Source organism: Canis lupus, chromosome 2 (genome assembly GCF_003254725.2).
Source record: "Canis lupus dingo isolate Sandy chromosome 2, ASM325472v2, whole genome shotgun sequence".
NCBI classification, from domain to species: domain Eukaryota; kingdom Metazoa; phylum Chordata; class Mammalia; order Carnivora; family Canidae; genus Canis; species Canis lupus.
The window spans coordinates 73,801,886-73,828,079 of NC_064244.1; the positions used below are offsets into that span (position 1 = coordinate 73,801,886).

The following is a 26,194-nucleotide window of genomic DNA, read 5'->3' on the forward strand; positions in this document are numbered from 1 at the left end:
CAGTAAACCTGCTTCATTTTTTTTTTCAACCTGCCAGTGGAGCTAGCTGACTGTTTTCCTCGTCTAATGGTGAAATCTTCCAGTGACATGCACTCGAAGTATACACAAATGCTCCCTCCTTCAGTTGTTTTTCTGTCTGGATGAGGAATAAGGCTGAAATCGTGTTTTGTCTACAAGAGGCTTTTTTCAGACCTAGAGAACAATGGTTGAGTCAACTGGCAAGAAGCAGAAATGTGATAATCCTGTTAGCCACACTGCAGGCGAGGTCAATCAGGGCCTTTCTTTTGCCTTTGCTTACCTCGATCCCCCACCTCTCTATTTGAATCCTTTTTCCCCATACTGTGTTATTACTTCCTCTCCGGCAACCTGGCTCCTGTCCCTCTGTCCAGTAATTAGCCTCCTCCATCTGATGTTTTTGTTTGCCCTCCCTGCACGCATTCTAGCCATTAGGACCCTGGGAAAAAGCTAAATTCCTCCGCGTTTGTAAACACAAAATCAAAATGCCATCTGCATTTCTTGAGAAACATTTTTTTTGACAAAGGAGTATCTCAGAAAAATCAAACCATCCTGGCCCCAGCAAATAGTTTCACTCATTCAGTAAATATTCTTGGTCACTGCATTCACGATTTTTATTGCATCTTTATCTAATGAATACAAGGGACTGACTGCAAATTGGTATTTAAAACATTTATGATTCACATATAGCAGAAGAATGATCTCAGGGTTCTTTTTCTCTTTTTTTTCCTTCCTCTCTCTCTCCTATTGTTTTTAGAGTGCCAAACATGCTGTATATTGCATGGATCAGTCAAAATTCTTAATTTCTGGTCAGTCCAGAAAAGTCGAGACGAGGGAGTGTTACAGATCTGATCATAATCTTAAATTACATGATGTCCTTGTGAGCCCCAAATCTTGCATTTGTCGGAGGGCTGTTTGAACAGTAAGGAATCAGGGTGGGGATATGTAGGACTAAGTGTCCTGAAAGGAATAAAAGTCATAGAAAAAATAAGGAAAACAATGTGCACAGTCAGTGTTATGGACTTGAAAAAAAGACACTGTCCTATAGGTGATGTCTGTTGACTGCTGGGGTTACCTGATGTGTTTCACGGGTGAGAAACCCCAAGTTCAGAGAAATTGAACAACTTGTACAGGATCACGCCCTGTGTGCGGCAGACACAAGCCTGGCAACCAGCTCTTCCGGGCTCTCTTCCCAGCACCGTCCTCTGTGCCATGTGGGGTGACCAGACCTCTGCTGGCGATCACAAACTCCTGGGCTACTCTGGCTGGGGTGATGGTGAAGGCACGGTCAGGATGCGGGGAGGGTGGGTGGCTTTTCCACTCGTGTCTGTTCATGTTCTGAGGACAGGTTTAAATGTGATATTTTACCCCAATGTGCCACCTGTCCAGACCTGATGACAAAGAAAGGGAAGGTGTCGGACACACCATGCTTGAACTCTCCCTCTTCCTCTTCCCAGGCCTCTGTCTCTTGCTGCAAGCAGAGAAACAACGTCTCTGCCCGAGCCGGGTTTGTGTCCAAAACCCAGAGAGGATTTTTCACTATCCCTGAAACAGGACCTGCCCCAGGTAAGCAGCCACCCTGCACACTGGCCTTGACCTAAGGTTAATGTACCAGAGCTGCTCTGCGGGGCACCATTGCTTCATTGGGAGTCTCTTTGGAAGGAGTTATGCTTTGTGGGGAAAGGGGACATTGGCCAGGTGTTGAACAAAAAGGAGAAAGCTGAGGAGAAGACCTGGTCTCCCTCTTAAGAAGAAGGAGGGCTGCTCTAGAGATGGCCCCCAAAGCAGCCTGTTGGCCTCCTCTTTCATGACCAGACATACCCACTCTGGGCCACCAGATGGGGAAGCAGCTTCTCACCCCAAGTGTGCACATTCGCACGCCCCAGGTGTTGTCACAGGCCACCGGGGGCGCTCAATGCACTACTGAGTGTCCAAATCCTTCCTTTTCTCCTTAGCCTGGAGGTGACTTCACCAACTAGTCACCCAACAGGGGAAGATGGCTCCATTTACTGAGTGCCTACTCCGAGCTAAGCATATTCCCTGTAGTCCCCACACATCTGTCTTCCTTGGTCTGTACGCTTAGTCCTGTGTTTCAGGTGAGGAGAGGGGGCTCAGGGAGTGGAAGTGGCCTGCTCAGCATCACACAGCGAACAGATGGCAGGCCTAGGCCTAGAGGTGTCTGACTGAGGCCACTGTTGCCCCTGTCAGTCCACAGCAACTTCTGAAACTGCCCCAAGAGCTGGCCAGCAAGTGTCTCCCTCCCCGGGCTGGGAGAAGTATTGCTCTGTCCTCTTCTCTCAGACCTGCTCCCCACTTCCAGCCTCACTGAAAGGTTTCCAGAGGGCCAGGCAATGCTGCGACCTGGCACTCTGGGAGCCCTCATCAGAGCAGACCTTCCCAATGGGTCCCCTCTCCCTCCCCCCAGGGAGTCTTGAGCCGGAGCTGAGGGGAGGAGCAGGGAGGGTTTGCAGGTACAATCACACCTCTTGGAGGCGGGTGTGGATAAAATTGCAGTGCATGTTGGATTTCACCAAATCCAGATTAAAGTTGAGAAGATCAGTCTGAAGCTGAATAACAAAACCAGCCCTAATTAGGAGGCTAAGCCCTGGCTAAAGCTCCCCTGCCTTGCATCATCATAGGCAAAGCCCCACCTTGTTTGTTTATACAGAACAAAGCCCACATCCCTGGAGTTTGGCCTGAGGCCCTGTCAGGGAGCCCCGGGACGTGGGCACCTTCCCAGCCAGCCACAGGTGCCCACTCCTTCCCAGAGGCTCCTCAGGAGCCGCTAGTCCCTTGTAACAGAGCAGGAGGGGAGAGGTGGCCGGTACCCAATTCAGTTAAACTCCTACTGTGTGCCAGGAGCTTTACAGTTCTCATCAAATGATCTCCAAACCCTGTGGAGTGATTGGCCAGCCCGCCATCATGTGCTCAGGGTGAGCTACTACTATTATTGGTCCCCATTTTACAGGCTAAAGTGACACTTACGATGCAGGTAACTGGCCCAGGGTCCCATGGGTGGATTTGCATCCAGGACCCTCCCAAACGCCCACCCAAAACTTGCCTGGGGAACCTGCCTCTCTCCGATAAACAATCAGCTTTGACCTCTCTGAAATAACTCTGGTTGTTTCTTCTCCTGCTGGTGGAAAACAGATGTGGAACTGTGATGGGCATCCCTGCTGGGTCCCTGTCCCAGCTGCTCTGAGGGCCCCTGCTCAGGGGCTGAGGGCCAAGACTGACCTATGTTCAACTCTGAGCACAAGGCTCAGCTTCACACATTTGCTGGTGGGATTTTCTAAAGTTTACATTTGCCAAGCACATCACGAATGTCCTCCTCTCTATTTTTCCTTAAAATAAAAAAAGGCTATTAGAATAAGGGGAAGAGCCTCTGTTAAATATGGGTTATAGAAGGGGAATTGCAGTATGAGCTCAACACCATGTCGTCTTCCAGCCACACTCAGGAAAAGACGAGAAGGAAATACACCAGAGCTTACCTTTGGTTCTTGGGTCATAGGAGCATGAGTGCCTTTTTTTTTTTTTTTACCTTGCTTCTGCTTTTCAGCATTTGATAAGCATTGCTTTAACCTTCCTGTGGAAGGTTTCTTTCATGAATGAATGTGTGTGTGTGTGTGTGTGTGTGTGTATACACACACACACACACACACACACTGCGAATGAGATATATATGTGTATATATATGTGTGTGTATATATGTGTATATATGTGTGTATATATGTGTATATATATATGTACACACACACATTCATTCATGAGAGAAAAAGAAACATAATAAAAGAGATGTATACCAATATTACAAAAGCTGCTAACTGGACATTACCTTTTTTTAAACTTAAGCATACATTGGAAACCTCTTTTCATGTTATTAAAAACTTCCTAAGAATATAATTTTTGAAACAGATGTATGGTATTCCATTGCGTGATGGTACCAGACGTTAAGGAACAGATGGCTTCTTTTTTTTTTTTTAAGATTTTATTTTTTTATTCATGGGACACAGAGAGAGAGAGAGGCAGAGATACAGGCAGAAGGAGAGCAGGGTTCCTGTAGGAAGCCTGATGTGGGACTTGATTCTGGGACTCCAGGATCACGCCCTGAGCCAAAGGCAGGCGTTCAACCCCTGAGCCACCCAGGCGTCCCAACAAATGGCCTCTTATTGGAAATGTAAGTTGTTTTAAACTGGTCACTAATATAGATAAAGAGGCAGCAAACATCCTTGTAGCTCACAGCTTGTGTACAATCAAGAATATGTCCTTATATTAATTGCTTAAAGTGAAATTGGTAAGTCAAAAGTATGTAAAATATTTTTTAAAAAAATTTTTTCCATATTGGTGACCAAATTGCTCTTCAGCAGAGAGGTAATTTATCCTCCTGCTTCTGTGAGGCACCTGTTTCTCTTCACCTTTGCCACCACTGGGTGTAACATTTAAATAGAATCTTGCAAATATGTTTCTTACTAACACCCCGTATTGTTGTTTTCAGTGCTTTTGCAATAGAAAAGTAAGTTTTATTTAGAACAAAACCAATCATACAATGTTTAGAAAACTTGAAATATTTTCCTCATACATAATGCTACCAGTTTTCTGGGTTCCCACCCATTCTTATTTAGAAGTACCCATTGGTATGTAGAGGTCATCATAGTAGATAGGAACTTTTAGGCATTATTTTCACTCACCTTTATTTTCAAAAACATTGCCATGTGGCTTTATGGTCTTCATATTTATCATGGCCAGGGCTGATGTTCCCCTAGACTGGGCTACTGTTCCCATTGCAGTGCCCCTGGTCTTGGACCTTCAGGCCACTTACCCCTTCTCACACTGCAGCTGCTGCTGTTGTGTGCATCTCTATGCTTAGAGCTTTTCCTGAATGTTGAATAATTTCCTTAGTTTCTGAGTAATGGGAAGGCTGGCTGGGTCAAAGGGTCTAGAAATCCTCAAGGCTTTTGCTCAGTACTGCTCTTTGCGCTCCAAAACGCCTACACCCACTGACAGGGCTCCCGGCAATTTAGAGGTGAGATCGCCTCCTCTTCCCCAGCCAGGGCCATTCTCTTCCTCCTTGAAGCCTTATGCACAGCTAAATTAATGATATTCTCTCACAGTTTCATGAAACAGGGCATGGTGGGAAAGCATGGGCTTTGAAGACGGGAAGCCCTGGGTCCACATAGTAGGTGCTCCACAAATATTCGTTGATTGCAGAGTAGTAACTAAACAACTACTATGTGCCAGGAACTTAATTATTAGTCGACTATCCTAACCACCCTGTTGTTGGTAAAATTATTCTTACCTTATAGAGGAGGAAGCTGAATTTAGTTCCCAGTTAGATGAAATCTTCTTGGCAAATCATCCAGTATCTCCGAGTCTCCATTCCCTCCTCTTTTTTTTTTAAAGATTTTATTTATTTATTCATGAGAAACACCGAGAGAGAGAGAGAGAGAGAGAGAGAGAGAGAGAGAGAGAGAGGCAGAGACACAGGCAGAGGGAAAAGCAGGCTCCATGCCGGGAGCCTGACGTGGGGCTCGATCCCAGGTCTCCAGGATCACACTCTGGGCTAAAGGCAGCACTAAACTGCTGAGCCACCCGGGCTGCCCCATTTCCTCCTCTTTAGAATGGAGGTGCCAACTACCCATCTAGCTGGGCTGCTGTGAGCATTACGTGAGCTAAGTATATGATGCACATGGCTTATGTTCCCTAAAGGGAGAATGTGGTTTTTAGCCCTTTCTATCAGACTATTGTGGGGTGATATCACTTTGTAGATGCTAAATGTATTCTTAGGCATGAGATACTGCTTTTCATTTACCTGAGAAGAGTTCCTTATTCTGTTTTAAAATGTCTTTCTTCTTAGGGCATTACAATATCAATGAATCCCTTGTGAAGCAGTCGCCAAAGGTATTAATGTCTTGTTTTAAATCAAAAACTGAACGTGGATCACAACTGACATCAACAGGCCCAGGACCTGGTTATTACAACCCCAATGATCACACCAAAATTCTGAAAAAGACTCTTATCCTGTGAGTCCTGATTATTCTGACCATTCTTTTGAAAGGTGGCTCTGGGGAAGGACCCAACATAAGCAGAAGAGGAAGGGGTGTCACTGGTTGGCAGGACAGAGTTCCAGGTTACTCTCCACCCTCATCGACATAGTAGGTGCTCAATAAATACTTACTGAATGCATAATGTTTATTGAGCAACTACTATGTGCCAGGAACTTAAGATCTTACTCAACCATCATAATGACTCTATTGTAAGTATTATTATTCTTACTTCATAGACTAGAAGTGAGGCTGAGGGTTTGCCTGTGTGCACACAGCTAACTTGAAATGCCACTGGGAATCAGGCTCAGGACTGTCTGGATCTTTCCACATCCCCCATGATGTTGTGCTATCCTGGCACTGACATTATTCTATTTTTATAACATAAAATCTTTACTGGGGTGGTAGGATATACAGCAGCATGGGGGTGTCAAAGTTTTGTACCGATAGGTTGAAAGTCTAGACATTGGAGTTGGTTGGACCCACTGGATGTGAATTTGAGCTATGCTGTTTTCATGCTGTGTGACCTTGGGCACTGTTCTAAGTCTCTGAGTCTCCATGCTCTCCTCTGTGAAGTAAAGTAGGGATAATTCATGCCTCATAGTGCTGCTTTCAGATTTTATTATATATGTTTGGCATGTAGTAGGTACAAATGGTAATAATATTAACACAAATTTAAAAAGTGAAGATGGGGATTTGTGTTAATATGTTTAATATCCTATGCATTGAATATTACTTTCACCAAACAGGTTCAAGAACTTGCAGGTCTTATTTATTCCTCAGATGGATCTAGAACTTCTAGAACTAACTGTAAGATCAGTCCGTCTGTTGCCATCCAAGACCTCACCCTGTTATAGTCCTCTCCAGGCACAATTGGCCACTGTGGGGGGCTGACCAGCAGGGCAGCCCCTCCAGAGAGGTCAGGCAGGTGGCCAGGCTCATACCTACAGCGAATCAGAAGTCCAGGCATCCAGGAGAGGCTGGCAACATTGGGCATGCTCTGACCATCAGCACAGGATAAGGAGATGGGGTGGGGGAGAGGAGCGAGACATGAGCCTGCCAAGTTCATGCTGGACCAAGGACTCGGACCTCAGATGGAATCCACTGGGTAAGTCCCTTCTGCCCTTCGGTTCCTGGGGTCTGCAGGTTGACCCCTCACAGGCTCCAGGGCTCAAAACCGGGGCAGGATGGTCTCCAGGAATAGGGTCTCTCTGAAAGGCAGGGACTTCCCACCTCTGGGCTGGCTTAGGGCACACGCACACCACCTTTCCCCTGCTGTGCCAGTGACCAGAGTGGGTAATAGGACAGGCTTTGGAGCTAGCAGAACTGGGTGTGAGTCACAGCTCTGTTCTCTGCAGAGGCTTCTCCTCTCTGAGCCTCAGTTTCCATGTTATTAAGTGGAGATAAGAGTCTTATCTCCTATGGGTTCTGTGAGGGTTAGATGAGAATTTAGTCATGATAGCTGCTGCTATTCTATATCCAATAGGCATGTGAGCATACAGGGTACAACTGCTCTTTGGCATGGCCACTCAGGCCCCTCACTTAAATCTGGAAGCTTCTTCGAGCAAGCAGTGAAAAGGAGAGTGGAGAACACTCAGTGTTGAGCTGCTTCCCCCAGAGAAGTGAGGAATTTGAATTCATTCAGAATTTTCAGCATTTGGCCTTTGCTGAAGTTTGAAGAACAGTTTGAAATAATTCCCATTTTATGGCATTTGCATCTGTCAAGTCAATAGGCTCTGTAGGTTTCTGGGTCTGTGTTGGAGGCTGTGGGGGTACTCAGGTGAACAGGGCACCATACATACCTTCAGCTAGGCTCGCCTGGGAACAACTCCAGAGCAGAGCAGAGGCACATGCAACAAAATGCTGAATCATGTGGCCCCAAGGCTGTGTGGCCACATACATCCCTGAGGGCAGTATTTCCAGCTGGGTGCAGGGCAGTGGTGCTGGTGTGTCTGGGGGTGTCTGGGGATCACTGGCTCTCTGTGAAGCTTTGTGAATGACAGATCTTTGGTTAATAAGTCTAGGAAGCACTGTATATGAACCCTCTGCCCCTGGGAATATCACGGTGTACATGGCTCTGAAATGTCCCAAAGTACAGAAACCTATTAAACCCAGTGTCTTTTAAACTTGGGTTCATGCTGGTGAGTAGATAGGCCTCCACTTGGGTTCCCCTGGTGAGTACATAGACCCCCACTTGGGTTCTCCCCGGGAAGTGCGTGGTGCCCTGGTAGGACATTTGCATTAACTTCCCCCACAATCTGGGGCTGCTCTCAGCACCTGCATGGACCTTATTTCTTTACATGTGAAAGGAGGGGAGGTCTTTCCATTTCTGACACTCCATCACCCCCAGGATTGCTCACCATGTCATTTAGGAATACTTACTGAGGGCAGTGAACATGGAGCCAGCCTAGACTCACAAAGGAGGCCCAAAATACCTATATTTTTAATTGACATGGAAAGGCTACAGCTAAGAAATCTGTAACTGTACTTAAAAAGCAAAAAGATAAAACTCCAGTGTGTCTGAGTTAGTCTAAAGTATCCATCTGTTTATGTGCAATGATGAAGAAATGAGTTAATATAAAGATACAGCTGAATATTGTAGTATTGAGGGCATGTCCAGACTCCAGTCTCTCAAATTGGAGTTCTGTGTCCTCTCCTATGGCCCAGAAGGAAGAGAGGAGAGGAGTAGCTGGGGGCCCACCTGCTGGGATCATCAGGCCCCTGAGAAGGTCCACATTGTTTACCCCCTATCTCCATGTAACTTGTCAAGACTCTATCCATACCAAACCAGAGCACGTTTAACTCTCCAGGGCTGCACAGGGCAGTGGTGGAGAATCTGAGAGTCCTCACGGGGTTTCCTTTTGGCAAGCGCAAGCAACCCAGGTGTCGTGCCCATGTGACATGATGTGAGGCCTGTCCTTATTTGTCTTGAATGGCAAATGCTTGGCTCCTTACTTTTGGGGAGGGTCCCAGCTTGCAAAGGTAATCTTTCGGCTCTGCTTTCTTAAGGATGCAGGAAGAATCAGGAGATATGAATTGTCCCCTAGAATTGTTAGTCTCATGTTACCCACCAACAAAAGTGAAGCCCAGGGAGTTGAGGGCTGGGTGATGTCTGGGAGTGCTCGGGAGGCTAGCAGGGGGCCAGGCATGGGCTTGTCTAGTCTCTACTCTTGTCGCTGGCCCCAGAGCTGAGAACAGGCTGTGGAGGCCATGGGGCCTAGTGGACGTGTATAAGCACAGGTTCCAAGTCGGGCCAGGGTTAAACCTCCCACCTTCCTCACTCACCAGCTCTGGGAGCCTGGGAACCCAGGAATTCAAATTCAACCCTGTAAATTGTGAAATGAATGCTTGGTAATGTGCTTGCAAGGATAAAATAAGAAAACCCACAAAACTCATCAGGTCTGGTACCCGGTAAGCTTTCGATACATGGAACTTGTCTTTTTATTGAGGTATGTGATTGGGTCCTTTGTACTCACCTGCTGCTTCTCGAGTGGCCTCCGGAGGGCAGATGCTGTGCTAAGGGCTGGCAGGGTGTTGGGATGACCACTTCTGGGCTCCCTAGCCTAAGAACAGGGCACAGGTGTCCCTTGGCTGTGGCCAGCTTGCCTACTCAAAGCTAAGAGCATTTATCAGGGGGGCTTTAGGAGAGAAGTGAAGTGTCAGCTTCATACTGTCACAGTGATGACTCAGTGAATCAGGGTGAGTCAGGATAAGGACTTTTGGAGATCAAACTGGTCCCTCCCGGGTGCTGCCTTCCACGCACACTCACCAGTAGCGAGGGGAACCGCCCACTGACATCTTTCTAACCCTTGATCTACTTCCTGGAGTTTCTAAGCCACTGGTTTTGCACAGACACGCTGTCCTGCCACAGCCAGAGCTAAAGAATCAAACCTTGTTGGCCCCGCTCCAATTTGGGTAATTATCATGACCCACCTAAAGTTCCCCTGGGATTTTCAATTAGATATGGGATGCTTCTTCCCAAGCGGCTGTAATCTGTCACCCTCTACTCTGTTAAACAGATGCTGCATTCCACCCCAGAGGCAACTGGCTGCCCTTTAATGATGAGAAAAAATTGCCCCTTTATCCCTCCCGACCCTGGGAATCCCTGAGGCAGAGTGAATCGGTGCCTGGGAGTGTCCCGAGGGTCTCGGATGCCTTCCCCGAGTGACCTGCTGAGTCCTCTGAGACATTCATTATTCTTGGGCGATTTGCAAACAGCTCACATTGGGAGCTGCAAACATACTTAATCCAGTTGTGGCCAACTCAGAGCCTTTGATAGATGTTTTCTTTCTATGGGGCAGGACCAGGTTGGCTTTTATAACTGAGCAATGAGGCTCATAAAAGCCCCGGTCACAATGCACTGAGGGCTGCCCCGGGTTTGATCCAGCCAGACCTTTGTGATCTGCCCAGCCCCACCTCACCATGGAGGGAGCAGCCCTAGATGGTGATAAAACTATCAGGTGGGGTTCAGAGGTCTGGGCTCCCCTACTTGCCGCAACCCCTCTGTTTTTCTCTGCAGTTCAGCAAATGTCCTGGGTAATGGTGATGGGACCTCAAAAATGAATCAGATGCAGTCCCTTGGTTTAAAGAACTAGGCACATATAGAATGTTTGAAAACCTAGCATGTTCTATGCAGAGAAAAGAAGAATGGCTTGAAGTTTCGAGGGCCCAGCCACGCTGAGCTGAGAGCTTTCATGGATGTCACCTGGCGTCCTGCTCCCAGCGGCCCTGCAGGGCGGCACTGTTACATGGAGCACAGATGAAGGTGTAGAACAAGGAGTGGCATGCAGGTCCAGCTGACTCTGGAACCCATGCTGCTCTGTGGAAGCCACAGGAAGGGCAGGCGGGGGGCGTTGGTGGTGGTGGTGGTGGAGGCCAAAGAAGTTGCCCTGAAGGATGTGAGAAGTGAAGAATGACCAGAGTTTGCAGGGAATGTAGGTGATCCTGGCAGAAGGAACAGCGCAGGCAAAGGCATGGAGTGGTGGAAGAGTGTTGTGCTGGGGGCTTCTGGAAGGTCACACGGGAGCAAGGGGTGTAGGGGGTTAGGTTGGATTGAGAGGCCATAAATGCGAGCATTTAGCTTCTCATTGGGGTCTGCGAGGGCCGATGGTCAGAAACAGGTGAACCACCTATAAGTCATGGGCACACTGAAGGGCTGAAGGCGGTCTAGGAGGCTCGGCCGCTGCCTCCTTGTCCCCATTCCTGCCGCACGCAGCTATAGCTCATGCCTCAGCTGTGCTTTGGCACCTGCTGATTCCTCTGCGAGAAATGCCCCTTATCCACCTGAAGAATTCCTGCTTACTTTTCAGGGCAAATGTTATCTCTTCTAGGGTAGATTTCTGGATTCACTTAATTTGGAATTCCCCACCCCACTCCCACCCCCACCTCTCAGAACAGTGTTTTTGCCTCTATTCTAATATTTCAGGCTTAAAAAGAATAATACAAGCACCAGTTAACCTTCATAGCAATCCTGGGTGGAAGGTACTATACCCCCATTTCACAGATGAAGGATCTGAGCCGTAGGGAGGCTGAGACTTCACTGAGGTCACACAGAGAGGGGGGCAGTGCTGAGTCCAACCCGAGTTTGTCCGGGTACAAAGCCTGTACTTCCTTAAGCTGTCACCAGCCATCGCTGTCACTAGCCTTGGGAGCATTCAGGGTCTGTGTCTTATCACAGAACAGTGTGGACCTCCCAGGGTGCCTGGCACATGGTTGCTCTGTAAAGATCCAGAGGGCTGAGCTGCTGGTGCTGAGGCTCTCCTGGGCAAGGATCCTCTAGGCCCTCTCGCCGAGGATCCTGATGAGACAGTGGCCCGGCCTCCTGCAGGCTGTCCCTGGTGAGGAACAGGGACACATCATGGCCGCCTCAGAGAACGGAGCAAGGGGGTGACCCAGACTGATGGGGTGAGGTCATGCGGTGGTTGGCTCATTCCAGCTCCAGCTTCAAGGACTCAAGCCTGTCTCTCAGTGATGCCAGTTCCACACTCATCAAATTTCTGGGGGTGCTTTGAAGGGGTGACACAAGCCAGAACAAGGAGAAGCCAGCTTTATTTCTAAGGGGAGAGGTGGTTGGTCACACACTCTAACCAGTTCTTCCATGTCAGCTGGAGGGGAGGAAAGAGGTAAGGTTGGTTCTCCGTCTCCTGTGGGCACCTTTGTTCTAAATATAAGCTATAAGCAACCAGGCCAGCTGTTCCTCCCATCAGAAGATGTGAGGCTCAAGCAGATTTACGAGGACTTTCAACGGCCTCCTCTGGCAGTGGGAGTGGCCAGCCAGCCTCGGGGTGACTGTGTGAGGGGGCCCCCTAGCCTCTGGGGCCACGCAGCAGGCAGTGCCTGGCACGACCATCATGTTAACAACAGCTACTTTTATTGAGCATTTAATGTGGGCTGGCGCGGCACTAGGTGTCTTCTTTGCTCCATTCAGCGACTCCCTTACAAAGAGGGGGACCTGCCTGAGGTCTCGCAGCCGGCAAGTGGGATGACTGGAATTCAGGTGCAGGTCTGTATGACTCGAAATCTCAAAAACTCCCCTCTGCCATGGTGCCTTCCCCAAATTGCCAGGCCCTTGAGACTCGAGTTCTGGTGCTGGCATTACCACTCCTTTGCTCGGTGACGTTGGGTGACTGGCTTTCTGTCTCTGGGCACTAAGTGCTTTAGCACAATAAGGAGGTTGGATAAGACATCTCTAGGTCCCCTTTAGCTCTCTGAGTTTAAAAATGCCTTTGCTTCCAAAGGTATCGGCCAAAGGGCCGCAGAGTACCAGCAGCCAGGAATCCCAGTCCCCTCTTCTGTGTTGGCTTCAAACTGGGGTGAGCCATTTGTGGCTATTCAGTGCTCCGAGAACTTTCCCTTTCCTTTGGTGAAAGACCAAGGAGCTTCAGGTGTGAGGTGGGAGTGAGCAGCCCTTTTATTGCATGGCCAGAGAGGAGTGTGATTCCCATAACAATCCCAGAATTCCCTGGGCAAACAGGGGACCTCTTTTTTTTTTTTTTTTTCATGATTTTCTTTATTTATTTGAGAGAGAGAGAAAGGGAGAGGGAGGGGCAGAGGGAGAAACAGACTCCCCACTGAGCAGGGAGCCTGATGTGGGACTTGATCCCAGGACCCCAGGATCATGACCTGAGCCAAAGGCAGATGCTTAAGTGACTGAGCCACCCAGGAGCCCCCACCAGTGGACCTCTTTATCCATGGCCTGGTGGATGGTCACAGCTGGAAGGGACCCTAGACAATATCGTGTCCAATCTCCTCATTTTGCAGATGGGGAGACTGAGGCCCAGAGTGAATTAGCAATGGAGCTATAGCTCCACTACGGATTCCATTTATCTTTCATTTATCCTCTCAATCTGGGATGTAAAAGACTCCCTTTCCTGATGGGCAGAGATAAGCCTAAAAAGGAACAATTGCAACAGAAGCGATAGGGGAGAGGGCTCTTGATTTCCAACCAAAATCTTTCCCCTCCCACATCCTACCTTGCCAGGAAGATATGTAGTGGGATTCTGAAATGTCAATGCTGGCATGGTCTTTGGAGATCTTTGGAGATCCACTGGTCTTGGGATGACAAATCTCTGGAATTTGGGGTGCCTCGTCCCATTTCCTGGCTATGGCAGACGTCACAAGCGGATCACCCATATGGCTCTTCCCATAGAGCCCACGTGAGGCCGGAGTCCTTTACATGGAGCTCCAGCCAGGCCCTACCCCGTGGTCGGAGCTGGCACACGTCTGCCGTTTCTGATCAGCTCAGCACCATCCTCCACAGCAGCGCGTACCGTGTCCTCACTGTGCGGGGCCCTGCCCTGACCACTGCTTTAGGGGCATCATCTCACTGAACCCTGACAGTGAGCCTGTGAGGTAAGTACTTTTAAAAGCAACTTTGTGCAGAAGAGAAAAGTGAGGGCCAGGGCCCCCCGACTCACTAGCAGTGGAGCCAGGGCTCTGCCCACGTCTCCCGGTGCCCTGTCCCGTCCTTGGGCAGACAGCTCGGGGCAGGGCAGGTCTTGGCTTGGTCTCAAAACCACCATCTCCCCCATGGACTGCTGTAGTGCTAACTTCACATTTTGTCTTTCTCTGAAGGAAAAACCCCATCCTGACCTTCTCTGCGCAGCCTCTGCCCCTGCCCCCGAAGCCACCGCTCCCAGGACCTGGTCAGTACGAGATCGTGGACTACGAGGGGCCGCCCAGGCACTTCATCTCCAGTGCGTCCTTCGTGTCCAACACCGGCCGGTGGACGGCAGCCCCGTCCCAGGCAGGCCTGCCGGGCCCAGGTCAGAGGATTGTTTTTAAATGATCGTAAAAACCAAATTTGGAATTGTTTGTCATTCCCGGGCCATCAAATGTCACTGATTTATGGGCTGTTTGCCAAACAGGGTACAGAGGTTAGAGTCCATCTGGAAGACATTTAAGCTTGCACTTTCAGGGTATGAAAGGGGTTTTTTTGTTTTTTGTTTTTTTTTAAGGTGGAAGGGCTCTTAGAGTTAATCCAGGCCAGGGATTCGTGGCTAATAATCGTGGCTGTCCAAGCTCCAGAGGGAGGCTGTGGCCCTGAAATTGCCTGCAGACTTGGAGCACGAAGATACTAATTTTGGGAGAAAGAGGCCATAGCTTTTGTCAGATTGTCCAACAATTCCACGTTCTTAGAAATGTTTAAATCACTGGCCTGATCTGGCCAAATCACTTCACAGCTGGGGAGGGCCTGGAGAACAGGATGCGCACTGAGCGGCGGTGGGAGCAGCAGCAGAGCAAAGCACCAGGCCGTTTCCCCTCCGTGCCCCGTTGTCATGAAACACGCCAGGGCCGGTTCACTAGAGCAGCCCCTGTGAGCCTTCTAGTTCCACAGCCTTTTTTTTTTTTTTTTTTTTTTTTATGATAGTCACACACACACAGAGAGAAAGAGAGGCAGAGACACAGGCAGAGGGAGAAGCAGACTCCATGCACCGGGAGCCCGACGTGGGATTCGATCCCGGGTCTCCAGGATCGCGCCCTGGGCCAAAGGCAGGCGCCAAACCGCTGCGCCACCCAGGGATCCCTTCCACAGCCTTTTTACAGATGGCTAAGGTCATCTGTAAAGGCCATCCCCCAAGGTGGGACCCTGTCACCTCTAGGACCTCCCCGAAAGCTGATAGCACGAGGACCTACTGCAGTGGGTCCTCTCTGTGTTCCCGACCTCTCTGGAGCTCTCTCAGAGCCCCTTAGCTATTTGCCACCCCCTGTGACATTGGCTGGTGGCGCTGGGGACTGACAGGTGTGCTTGCAGGCAGGCCGTGGAGGAGGAGGAGGAAGGCTGAGCCGAGCTGGCTGCCGGGTCTGTTTAATTCCATCTTTCAGGGAGCACTTGATGCTCCCACCCTGGAGAGACAAAGGTGACTTAGCTTGGTGCCTACCCACCGAGGTGTCCGTCTGGCAGGGGAGATACCTTCTGCTCCAAACATACAGGTGAATAAAATGTAAGGTGGACAGGCCAGAGAAAGTCATTGTGACAGCTTCGGCCTTGGAAATGTATAAATGGTCATTAGGTCAAGAGGGCTGCAGAGGCCTGGGGTCGCCTGGTCAGGCTTGGTTGGGCAAATGTGCTAAGGTTCCATTTAAGTGGTGGGCTCCAGGAGGCCGGGCGACCAGTGAGCATCCTTGTCTGACCCTGTTGGGCCCAGGCCCCAAGGAGCTTTTCCTGAGTGTCCTCTCCGTGCTGCACACAGGGGCAGGCCACTTCTTGCTGCCGCGGTCACCTGCACCAAGGTGGGCTTCCCTAAGGGGTGGCCTGGGGATAAGCCACATGCAAACATCTGCCTTCTTGGCTTCCAGTGAGTACACATCCTCCTGGACTGCCAAGAGCTCCCATCAGCCTGGACCTTCATTAACCAAGTCAGTATCAGCCTGAGTGTTTCCACTCACCCCTATATGGTCCTGGCAGCTGGTGTCCTAGAGAATGTGCCTGCAGTCATCATGGCTTTCACTTTTCTGGAAATTTGCCGCCACCACCACCCTCCAGCTTTTTTTAAGTAGGCTCCATGTCCAATGTGGGGCTTGAACTCATCACCCAGAGATCAAGAGCTCAAGGCTCTATCAGCTGAGCCAGCCAGGCACCCCTTCTGGAAATTTCTGAACTCAATGAAAACACAACCCACCAAACTGACACCTTGCTTCATTAAAAGTATCGCTTTACTCAATATTTTTTTCAAATCTGATAGGAAGCTCTTCTGTAAATTTTCTTCTGTTAAAGAAGTTACAGGGAGTTAAAGAAGGTTGGAAACCAGAGACCTGCCTTGGCCAGGCCAGTCCCTCTCTTCCTCCCTACTTGTAAGATATAGGGGCTGGGACAGGAGTGCCCCTGGCATTCCCAGCTCTGATCTAGAATGCCAGGGGCTTGAGCAACTGGCCTTTTCACTCTTAATACTGTCTCTGTCTCTCTCTCCACAGCCACCTACAGGCCAGAATTCCCCGGAAAGCAGTCCTTTCTCTACAATGAGGACAAGAAATGGATCCCAGTGTTGTAGGGACCTCACACAAGCTCAAGGAGAGCCCTGGCCACCAGCCGCCCTACCCAGGCTTCCCAGGACGTTCATTCAGAGATGCCCATTTTGTACGTGACAGATGGCTCCCCCGGGCCGCTCTGCCCCCTGCCCCTGCCCCCAGCTGGTGTAGAGCTGGGCTCCTGCATTTGTCCTTGTCTTGAGCTGCCTCCTAGAGACTGGACCTCCATTTCTACTGCTTCCAGCAGTTTCCTGAGCAGAACTGAGAAGCGGACAGAGCCTCCCTTGGTTACCTCACCACGCACCTGTCCCTGCTGGCTTCCACAGGCCTCCCCACAGATGTGAGGGGCTTCTGAAGCTCAGACTCCACGGAGATGTTGGCCAATGGCAGATCCCCCATCTAGAAGCCTGGTACTGAGCCATGGGGTCCAGAAAGCACCTGCAGGATGGACCACATGGGCCTGCAGCCCAAGCATGTTCTGGTCCTTCGGCCTTGACTTCCAGACTTCCCCTGGAGTTCAGGAGCTGGGAAGGCCCAGAAGTGCCTGTGACAGACACGAAGGGGCCACCTGGGCCCTTGCTCCCAGCTAAGCCTTCAGATCTCACATTTGGGAAGAGCATGGCAGGTAGTCACCGTGGTCACGTGTGTTCATTTCCCACCTTCGAGAGAGGCCACCACGTCCGTTCTGTGGCTCGGTATTCCACAGCACAGGTGGGCAGGAGTCTGCTGGAGCCCGGGTCCTGGATCAGTGATTCTGAGGGGCAGGGAGGCCACGCACTGCTTGGCACTTGCATGTTCTTTCTTTCATGGGGACGCCCCTGTCCCCAGGCCTGGCCTCTGTCTCCTCCCAGACCTCCTGCTCCAGTGTGACACAGTCTTTAGTGGATCTTTTCTGGCCTGCCAAATCAGTTTCCTCCTGGCAAGAGGAAGAGATTCACAAAGAACCAGGGGGGCTAAGGGCCTTCCCATCAGAAGGCCGCTGGCTGGCCCTCCCTTTGGGGATGGATGGGTGAGGAAGAGGGAGAGAGAAGAATAGAATATCATATCCAATTAAACAATTCTTGCAAAAAAAAAAAAAAACAATTCTTGCATTGTGAAAAAGCTGGCCTTTTAGTGACCCTCAGATCCCTGGGAGTACCTGCTGCTGGGGGTGAGTGGGAGGCGGCCTGGAGCACCTGGTGAGAGCGATGCAAGGCTGAACCTTGAGGCAGGACACTGCGCGCTCCCATCCTGTTAGGTCAGCAGCTTCTCTTCGAAGGAAAAGAGTCAGATTCAAATTCCAGGGCCCAAGGGCAACTCTTCCAGGAGCTGGGTAGGGAGGTCAGGCAGGGGTGGGGTGTGGGAGCTGCAGCTGCTCGGCTAACGGGCATCCAACAAGCTGCAGCCAGCTGTCGCCAGATCTGCAGAGTTTCAACAGAATCCTGGAAGTCTTTAAAATGTGCAATCTATTGGTTTGAGACGTTGACAACCATCTTGCAACTTGAAATCTTTCGTTGGGGCTAATGGAAACTTGTGCTGGCCATCCATTGTCCAGTTGGGTTGTAGACATTCTGGAAGACCCTTTCGAGGTTGGCACTTGAAGCTGTACCTTTCTTTGACCCCAGACTCTTGACAATGGGGCCAGACCCCAACGCCTTGGTTTCTCTGTCCCTCTGGCCGTGGGGGACCTTTAGGGGACCATTGGGCTAGAAGCTGCCATCCCTGGAGTGTCTGTGGGCAGAGGCTGAGAAATGTATCGGAAAACAAGACAGGCCTCTCCTCTCCCCTCGGGTAGCTGGGCTGAGCACCAGCAGGTAAAGATCATCTCTCTCTAGAGGAGCCCCCCCAGCTGCAGTCAAGAAAGAGGGGGGGCTCTGGGATAAGAATGGCAGGGTTGCCCGTGGCCAGTCTGAATCCACGTTCTGTCAAAGACATGACTAGAGCTGAGGCCCTGAGCTCAGAGGGTCTGTCTTGACCACGTCTAGCCTCTCTTAAGGTGTCATGAGCTGCTTACAGCTCTGTCCGACCCTGGCCGTATATAGGGATCACCTTGGGGGCTGTTATAGAGATAGCCTGCCCAGGCCCCAAACCTCAGAGTCCCGATTTAATTGAAGTGAGGTAGGGTCTGGGCATTAGTGTCCGTATTAAAGTTCTCAGCATGATGATAAGGTGTCTAGTTAGGGTTAGGGTACCCTGATAGCTTAATAAAGTATTTGTCAAATTCTAATGTGCATGCAAATCACTTAGATATCTGGTTATAGAAGGTAGATCCTATAGGTCTGGGGCGAGACCTGAGGATCTGCATTTAATTTTCTTTTCTTAAAAAATTGAGATATAATTGACATATAACAGTGTATTAGTTTTAGGTGTAAGCATTTCTAACAAGCTCCCAGGCGATCCCGATGCTGCTGGTCCACAGACCACACTTAGGGTAGCGAGGGTCTAATAAATACAGTTAACTGCTCAACTCTGGCCTTCCGTTTGTTCGCTCATCTGCTGTTTGCCTATATGCCCTCCTCCCTCCTCCTGATTCCCTCACTCATCCCTCACACCTGCTTTCCTCCTTCATCCCTCCCTCCCCCACTGGCTACTTGTCTTCTAGGGAAGAGCCACCAGGCAGGGGGTGCCCTCGCCACCCGCTGACAGCCACCTTTCCAAAGTGACTCCTGTTTGGAAAGGACTTACCTTCACTCCTCTCCCCTTTGACTCTTGGGAGTGAAAGATGGTCCTAGCATGGCAGCTGTCAGGCTGAGGGGGTACCCTTGCCCCTTGACTTCTCTGAGGGTGGAGCTCTCCTTGAGGCCCAAATGGCCTTTGTAGGCATTGACAGCCCTGGTCCCCTCACATGGTGCTTTGCTGAGCAGAGCTGAGCCCTGGTGCCCTTACTGCAGCTGCTGAATGTGCGGCGGGTGTGGAGCTGCCCGGCTCCCTTCCCGAACTCCGCAGCAGGATTTGCGTGGATACTGATTCCTTGTGTGCAGCAACCCAGCCAGACACGAACAGGTGACACAGGCTTCAAGGCCTGTGTAATTATGGCCTCTCTAGAGCAGTGGTTCTCGACCTTGACCTCACACTGTAATCACGGGAGGTGGGGGTGGTGCTTTAAAAAGTTCTGAGGTCTGTCTGGGTCCACCTCCAGAAATTCTGACTTAAATGCTCTAGGGTGGGGGTGCCTGGCTGGCTCAGGGGGCAGAGCATGTGATGCTTGGTCTCAGGGTCATGAGTTCGAGCCCCACATCGGGTGTAGAGCTTCCTTAAAAATAAATAAAAATTTAAAAAATCAATAAATGCTCCAGGGGTGGGGTTTGGGCAGTAGAGAAAGGGGTAAAAGCTGCTCAGGTGATTCCAAGGTGCAAACCAGGGTGGAGAAGCACCACCTGCCTGCTTCCCAGCCGCTTCTGGGAGGGGAGCTGGCGGGAAGCTCAAGAAGGAAGGAAATGAACAGAAGCTGAGCACCTCTGGCGTGCCTGGCGTGTGCTGACACTCTGCACACGCTGCCATTCCACCCTCACACATCACCCTGCTCTGGCATCCTGGGCGATGTCACAGCCGTAGTGAGGGTGGAACAGACGCAGCCGCCCTGGATGCCTGTAGGGTCCCTGGGGCCCTGTCACGCAAGCCCTCTTGGCGTCTGAGGCCGAAGGAACGTCAGCACTACTGATCCTGGCTTCAAATTTTAGTATTTTGTTCATCGTGGACTTTTTTTTTTTTGGGGGGGGGGGCTTTATTTAAAACACACACACACAAACACACACACACACTGCATCAATTTCTCTTGATTACTAAGCTCTTTGATGCCTCCTAATGTTTGTGCCTGAGGCTAGGGCTTCAGTGGCCTGACCCTAGCCCTGGCCCTGACTCCAGGCCATTGGCGGGAATTGGGACCACTGGCTCTTGACTGTGAGAGCTGAGAGGCCTTTGGAGGCATCTGTGGTTTCCAGACGTTTTAAAAATTTTGTTCAAATGAAAGCTTATGGGAAACCCTAATGGGTAAAAGGGGAAAAGCAGATCTGCCTAATGACTGAAGGTGGGAGGGTCTCCCAGGGGCTGCAGCTGTCCCTTCCCCCAGGTCCAGGCGGCCTTTGACACCCACCCATCAGCTCTGGTGCTCTAAGGATGGTCAGTACAGAGACCTGTGAGGATCCATGCCCCTCATTCACAGCTGAAGAAACAGGCCTAGAGGTGGTGGTGTGCTAGGAGGGGGGCAAAGGAAGGGAAGGAGAGGGGAAGGATGGAAGGAAGGACAGACAGATGGAAGGAAGGAAGAAAGGAAGGAAGGAAGGAAGGAAGGAAGGAAGGAAGGAAGGAAGGAAGGAAGGAAGGAAGGAAGGAAGGAAGGGTGGACAGATGCTCTGATTTGCTCCCTAGAAGAAATAAAGGCCCGGGTCTGTAGTAGCCGTTAATTTCTGGGGTGTAACTACTCCCCCATGATGTCACTGAATGCCGAGCTGGAAAGAGATGGGAGCACCCACTTCTGGGAGCTGCTGAGTCAGCGGCAGGGCAACTGACTTGGCCCAGCACGTGGGGGCAGAGTTGGCCCAAGAACCCAGGTCACGTGGCTCCCAGCCTTGGGCTCTGCCTACTGGCCCCAGCTGTGAGGTCCTTGGCAAGGCCATCCTGGACCTTTTCCAGGACTTCTCTGTCTCTCTAGTCAATGACCCTAAGGTCATAACATTCGGCCCGTGGGACAGTGCAAGACCGAGATCTTAGCGTCAGGATTCCACTGCCTTCCAGGGGGCACCGCTGCTTCTCGGGTGCCCGGTACGCACCACCAGCCTTCGGGTCCAGGGTTAACCACCTACAAGACAGAAGGAAGCAGGCTTCGTCTGCTTTCACCCTCTCTTCTGGGAAGACTTTCACAAAAGGAACAAGTGTAGTATTTGAAGCAATACATAGGTAGAATTTTATTACTAAATACCATGTGAGTATACAAAATGCATAATTGAATAACAGCTAAAAAAAAAAAAATAACAGTCCAAGCATGTGAAATACACGTTTTTTTTGAAATGATAAAAATGTATCCATGAAAAATATAAAATGTTGCATGTATATACAATATATACTTATATATATATAACATAAATGGAAATTGTAAATAAGAAATGTGTACATCAGCAAACAGGCACAGTTGTTTTATACAGCAGCCACTTTGTTCCAATCAATGAGCATTATTATTTACACCTTGTATTGACAAAATCCATGAGAGTGTTTCCACTATGGTGACATTTAAAAATTGTTTGCACTGAAAATCAAAGTTAATTGAGCAACAATATAAGGAATCCTCAGTCTGAAGTTGATAGAAGAATCAAGAATGGAAGCTGAACAAGATTCAAGGCAGCTTTGGGAAAGAGGGTGAAGAGCCAACCGGGAGATGTGCAGAAAGAATGGGGTCTTCCGAGAAGGAGATAGGCCATGGGGACGTGAACCAACATGACACTCTCACTAGCTGGGCAGGCACCGGCAGGAAATCCAGTGTAGATTCAAGCATGAGTTGGGGTTCAGATCGGGACACTTCCCAGGTCCCTCCCTGACCGTAGCATCTGTGGGTTTGCAATATGAGGGCCTCCTCCCTCAGGGAGGACATTCAAGTAACAGCACTGAGGCATGAGGAGACGTTGTGTGTGGTATGGCATGGGGCCACTTCCCAGAGGGCTCCTTGCCTGGGCCGGCCCCAGGGGGTCTGAGGGCATGGATGCCCGGGCCTCACAGCTCCTTAAGGATGATCTGGATCTTGCCGTCAAGCTCCCCCATGTCCAGCAGGAAGGCGACATGGTTGCTGTAGTGTTGAATGATGTTGTTGTCCATGTTGACCAAGATCCTGGAAGAGAAGAGGAGATATGTCTAGAACGTGGCCAGGCCTCTGGGTGACAAGGATGATAGTACTGGTTCCTACCTATCGGGTGCGCACAACATGGCAGGCACCTCTCGGACTTTCTCCTGACCGTCCTAACAGCAGAGGTGGGTATTCACTGTCCCACTTACGGTGGAGGGAGTGGCCACCAAGGGGCTGAGCCACTCCTCCAACCACGGCCTCTCTACTGCAGCAGACTGACTGGGAGGGACGCAGTACTCCTCGGCCCCTAGGCCAGATGGGACTCGGACACAACGTGAGAGTTCAAGTGCAAGAGGCACGGTGGGTGGACCAGTGTGGCCTGGGTTCAGTAGGAGGCTGCGATGTGTCACTCAGGTGTGCCTGCCTGAGCCAGAGGCAGGTGCCACCTGAGTCTCTGCTCTCGTGCACCCCCACGAAGTGGAAACCTCACGGATAGCACAAGACACATGAGGGGCTCGGCTCTCTCCCCCCTACACCCTTCAGGCTAGGACCTGGGCCAACCTGAGACGGACAGGGCCTCCATGCTGCAGCCCTCCGCAGAGCGTCCTATCACTGTGAGGGCCTCCCTGGCCCGACCACACCAGCTGTCCCTTTGTAACGGAGTTGGCGGTCCTCATCCATCCACCCCACTAGCGTTTACTGAGGCCTCTCTGTGTGCAGGGTCTTGCTCCACACAGAGAGGATGCCCTACATGCCTTCCATGAGTCCGTAATCTAGTAGGGCCTGGGAAAAGAAATCTTTAGAACCCTGTTACTCCAGTTGGTAGATGGAAAAGCTGAGCTTCAGAGAAGCAGAGTCATTTGCCTGAGGTCACACAGTTTATAGATGGCAGAGCTGGGACTTGAGTCTAGACTTTTGTCTCTTTCCACTGTACCGTTTTTTAGAAAGAAAAACAAAAACTCCCTATAAATATGAGTTAGGAAGTGGCCTATATGAGAAAGGCAAAAGCCAGGTCTGGGGGAGAGTTTGGATGGGGGCGAGATTGTTTCAAGTAGGGCAGGAATGGGGGGCTGCAGATCTCAGGCTACCGCTCCCAGCAGGCAGCCATCTGCTTTCCAGGGGGACCCCTGGGGAGGCAGTAGGCTTGTCCCTGCCATCCCCCAGGTCCAGAGGACGGAGACCTTGCAGAAGCAGGGAGCCTAAGCCTACGGCCTATGTCCAGCCATCTGTACAGCAGCTTCCAGATGCTGCTGCTTTGTGGAAGGAGGTCTGGGCTCAGGCTCCCAGGCCGGGGTGCTGACAGCCAGGGTCTAATTACAGGCTCCCACTTCCTCGGGTCCCATCAGCGGTTCCTTCATCTCACAAAGGGATCTTTGTCTGGGGGCTGCAGGCTGGGAACAGATCCGAGGAGATCAGGGCTGGGCCAGAGGGGTGAGTGCTCTGTCAGTGGCCAGGTTTCCATTTGTTTCCGACAGTAGTAGTTACGGGGCGTCTCTAGGTGCCAGGCAGTGTGTGCCTTGCATGCAGGAACTTGACGGCTGCCTCCCCCCCACTCCCCAGCGGGGCTCCCAGTGGGCCAGGGTGCACACCTCCACACAAGGTATCTCAGACAAGCCCATAGACCCCTTCCCCCCGCAGAATTCAGTGACAACTGGGCCAGAGAGGCAGAGCTGGTGGGGAACCAGTGTCCCAGAATGTGGGCCTCTTGTCACTTGCCAGCTTCTAGCTGTCTTCTGTCCTGGTTTGCCCCAAACCCTTGTCCAGCTGCCAGCAAAACAGTGTATTTGTTCATCTTTCAAGCACTCAATGGTGCTTGTAAAGCTGATTCTATCTACCTTTGTCCAGAGGACTTTCAGGAGGGTTCTGTGAAAATAAACTAGGCCATGATTAGAATTCTCTGTTCCTCAGCAGAGGAGTCAGACACGGAGGGACATGGCAAATGAGCCTCGCCTCTCCTCTCCCAAAAGGTTTTTTTGCAGACTCTTCTCATTTAAGTACCTCAGATTGATTCTAGGCCCGAGGTCTTCATGGTATAGGCTGTGTATGAGCTATAGGGTGCCTCTGAAGGGCTACTGAGTGATGGCCTGGGCCATGGGGCTAGGCAAATAAAAGGCCTTTATTTGCACATTGCTTAGCAGTTAGAGGAAGAAGCAGGAGGCAAGATAAAATAGTGGGTGCATGCACAGGCTTTAGGCAGGCTGGGATTCCTTCTGCTAGTTACTAGCTGTGACCCTGGGACCAACTCTGAATGCCAGTTTCCTCATCTACAGAAATACAGATAATCATACCAAACTCAAAGGTCAATGAGATGATGCCTGGAAGTCATTTATTTAGTCCAGCACCTGGTACATAGTGAGTGCTCCACACATGAGAGCTATTAAAATTAGGATTTTTTTTTTTTTTTAATTAGGATTTAAAGAGCCGTAGGGGCTTAAGGGAAAGCTCTGCAACTTTGCCAGTGGGGCTGGGGCATCCTTGTATGCACTCCCCTCCAAATCTCAATCTCTCTCTCTCTCTCGCTCTCACACACACACACACACTCACACACACACACACACACACACACAATCTCCCAGCCCCTCAGCCCAGCCTGTGGTGGGATCTGTCAGGGAGGCTGGCCACAGACTGGGCTGCAGCCAGGGGGGGCACGGGCACTAGTCCGCAGGGGAACTGGGGCTGGGCCTGTCTGGGCAAAGCAGAGCCTGCCCTCTGCCATGAGGTGGATTCTGCTCCAGAGAGCTTGTGAGCCCCAGTTTAAAACCGAAACTTGGAAGAAAAAAAACACACACACAAAAACCTAGACACTCATACAATCAAAACCAAACGAGTCCTTTCCCAGGGTCTACAGGACTGTACAGCTTCCCCCTCCCCTGGCCCTTCTGTGGGAGGTTGGGTGGGAACCAAAGAGGAGGGAGGGTGGGAGGCCAGCCCCTGGGCCTGACTGGATGGGGCCTCAGCCTGGGTACAAAACCTGCCTGGCGTTGCAGAGCCTTCTAAAGAAGGGAAAGCCCACAGACAGTAGCCACGAGGTGATGTCTGATCACCTTCCAGGGCCCACGAGTAAATGTAGCTGGAGTTACATTGTCCAGAGCAGGAGGACAGGCTCTGAGCTGCAGTGGGGGGCTAGGAGGCCGGGGGGCTGGGAGTGGGGCCTCCAGGCAGGGAATAGTGCTGACAATTCCTTACACTAGGCTGGGCAGGGACTTCTGTGAATGCCCAGCTCATTGTCTCTGAGCTGGGGGGGACTGAGTGTGGGGGCAGTCACCATGTGGCCCCCTGTACCCCCCTTGCCCAGGCTCTCCTGGGCAGGTAGCAAAGGGCGCTGTGGTGTTGAACACTAATCCCCAGCAGCCCACAGTAGGTGCCACACTGCCCAGCCCTCGGGAAGGTAAAGCTTCAGCCCCTCCTGCCTCATGCAGATCCACCGGTGAAGGCCTATGCAGCATCTCAGCTGGGTTCCCTCAAAACCACACCCAGTCACCGCACCCTTTCCAGACTCATTGCCAGCCACTCCCTCCTTGGGCCCTGACTCGGCCAGTAGCAGCAGCATTGCTGGGCCCTTCTGCCTCCCTGCCTTTACTCTGCTGCTCCTGCCCCTGAATATTGCTTAGCCCCTCTGAGCCTCAGTTTCCCTCTCTGTGAAGTGTGGGTAATGGTGTCTACCTCATAGTGTGGCTGTGAGAGTTAAGTGGAAGACGTGTAGCCCAACATCTGACACATGGTAGACGGATGAGTGAATGGTAGTCACAATCACCATCATTGTAATCAAATGACTTGGCCATCCAGTGGGCCGGGGCTTGGACCTGGGTCTTCTGATCTTTGGGCCTGCACTGGCCTTCCACCTGCCATCTCTAAAGACCCTTCCATCTGTCTTCTACTCCTTTCCTTCCCAGTTGGCAGGTGGCCTTGCCAATTCCAC

The 26,194-nt window shown here is 50.8% G+C and overlaps 2 protein-coding genes across 13 annotated transcripts in view; one reads left to right on the top strand and one right to left on the bottom strand.

The window, feature by feature from the left end:
• Positions 1–18,969, top strand: part of STPG1 (sperm tail PG-rich repeat containing 1) — a 50,993-nt gene extending 32,024 nt beyond the window's left edge. For all 9 annotated transcript variants that reach the window (XM_025447674.3, XM_025447668.3, XM_025447665.3 and 6 more), the window contains 4 exons: positions 1,473–1,581; positions 5,870–6,035; positions 14,130–14,320; positions 16,470–18,969. In XM_025447674.3, coding sequence (XP_025303459.1) covers positions 1,473–1,581; positions 5,870–6,035; positions 14,130–14,320; positions 16,470–16,546 — 543 coding nt within the window. In that variant the 3' untranslated portion in view covers positions 16,547–18,969. The remainder of the gene's footprint in view (positions 1–1,472; positions 1,582–5,869; positions 6,036–14,129; positions 14,321–16,469) is intronic.
• A 2,409-nt stretch (positions 18,970–21,378) lies between these two features.
• The window catches only part of GRHL3 (grainyhead like transcription factor 3), a 34,101-nt gene continuing 29,285 nt past the window's right edge, over positions 21,379–26,194 (bottom strand). For all 4 annotated transcript variants that reach the window (XM_025447544.3, XM_025447545.3, XM_035713090.2 and 1 more), the window contains one exon: positions 21,379–22,320. In XM_025447544.3, the coding sequence (XP_025303329.1) occupies positions 22,206–22,320 (115 nt within the window). In that variant the 3' untranslated portion in view covers positions 21,379–22,205. The remainder of the gene's footprint in view (positions 22,321–26,194) is intronic.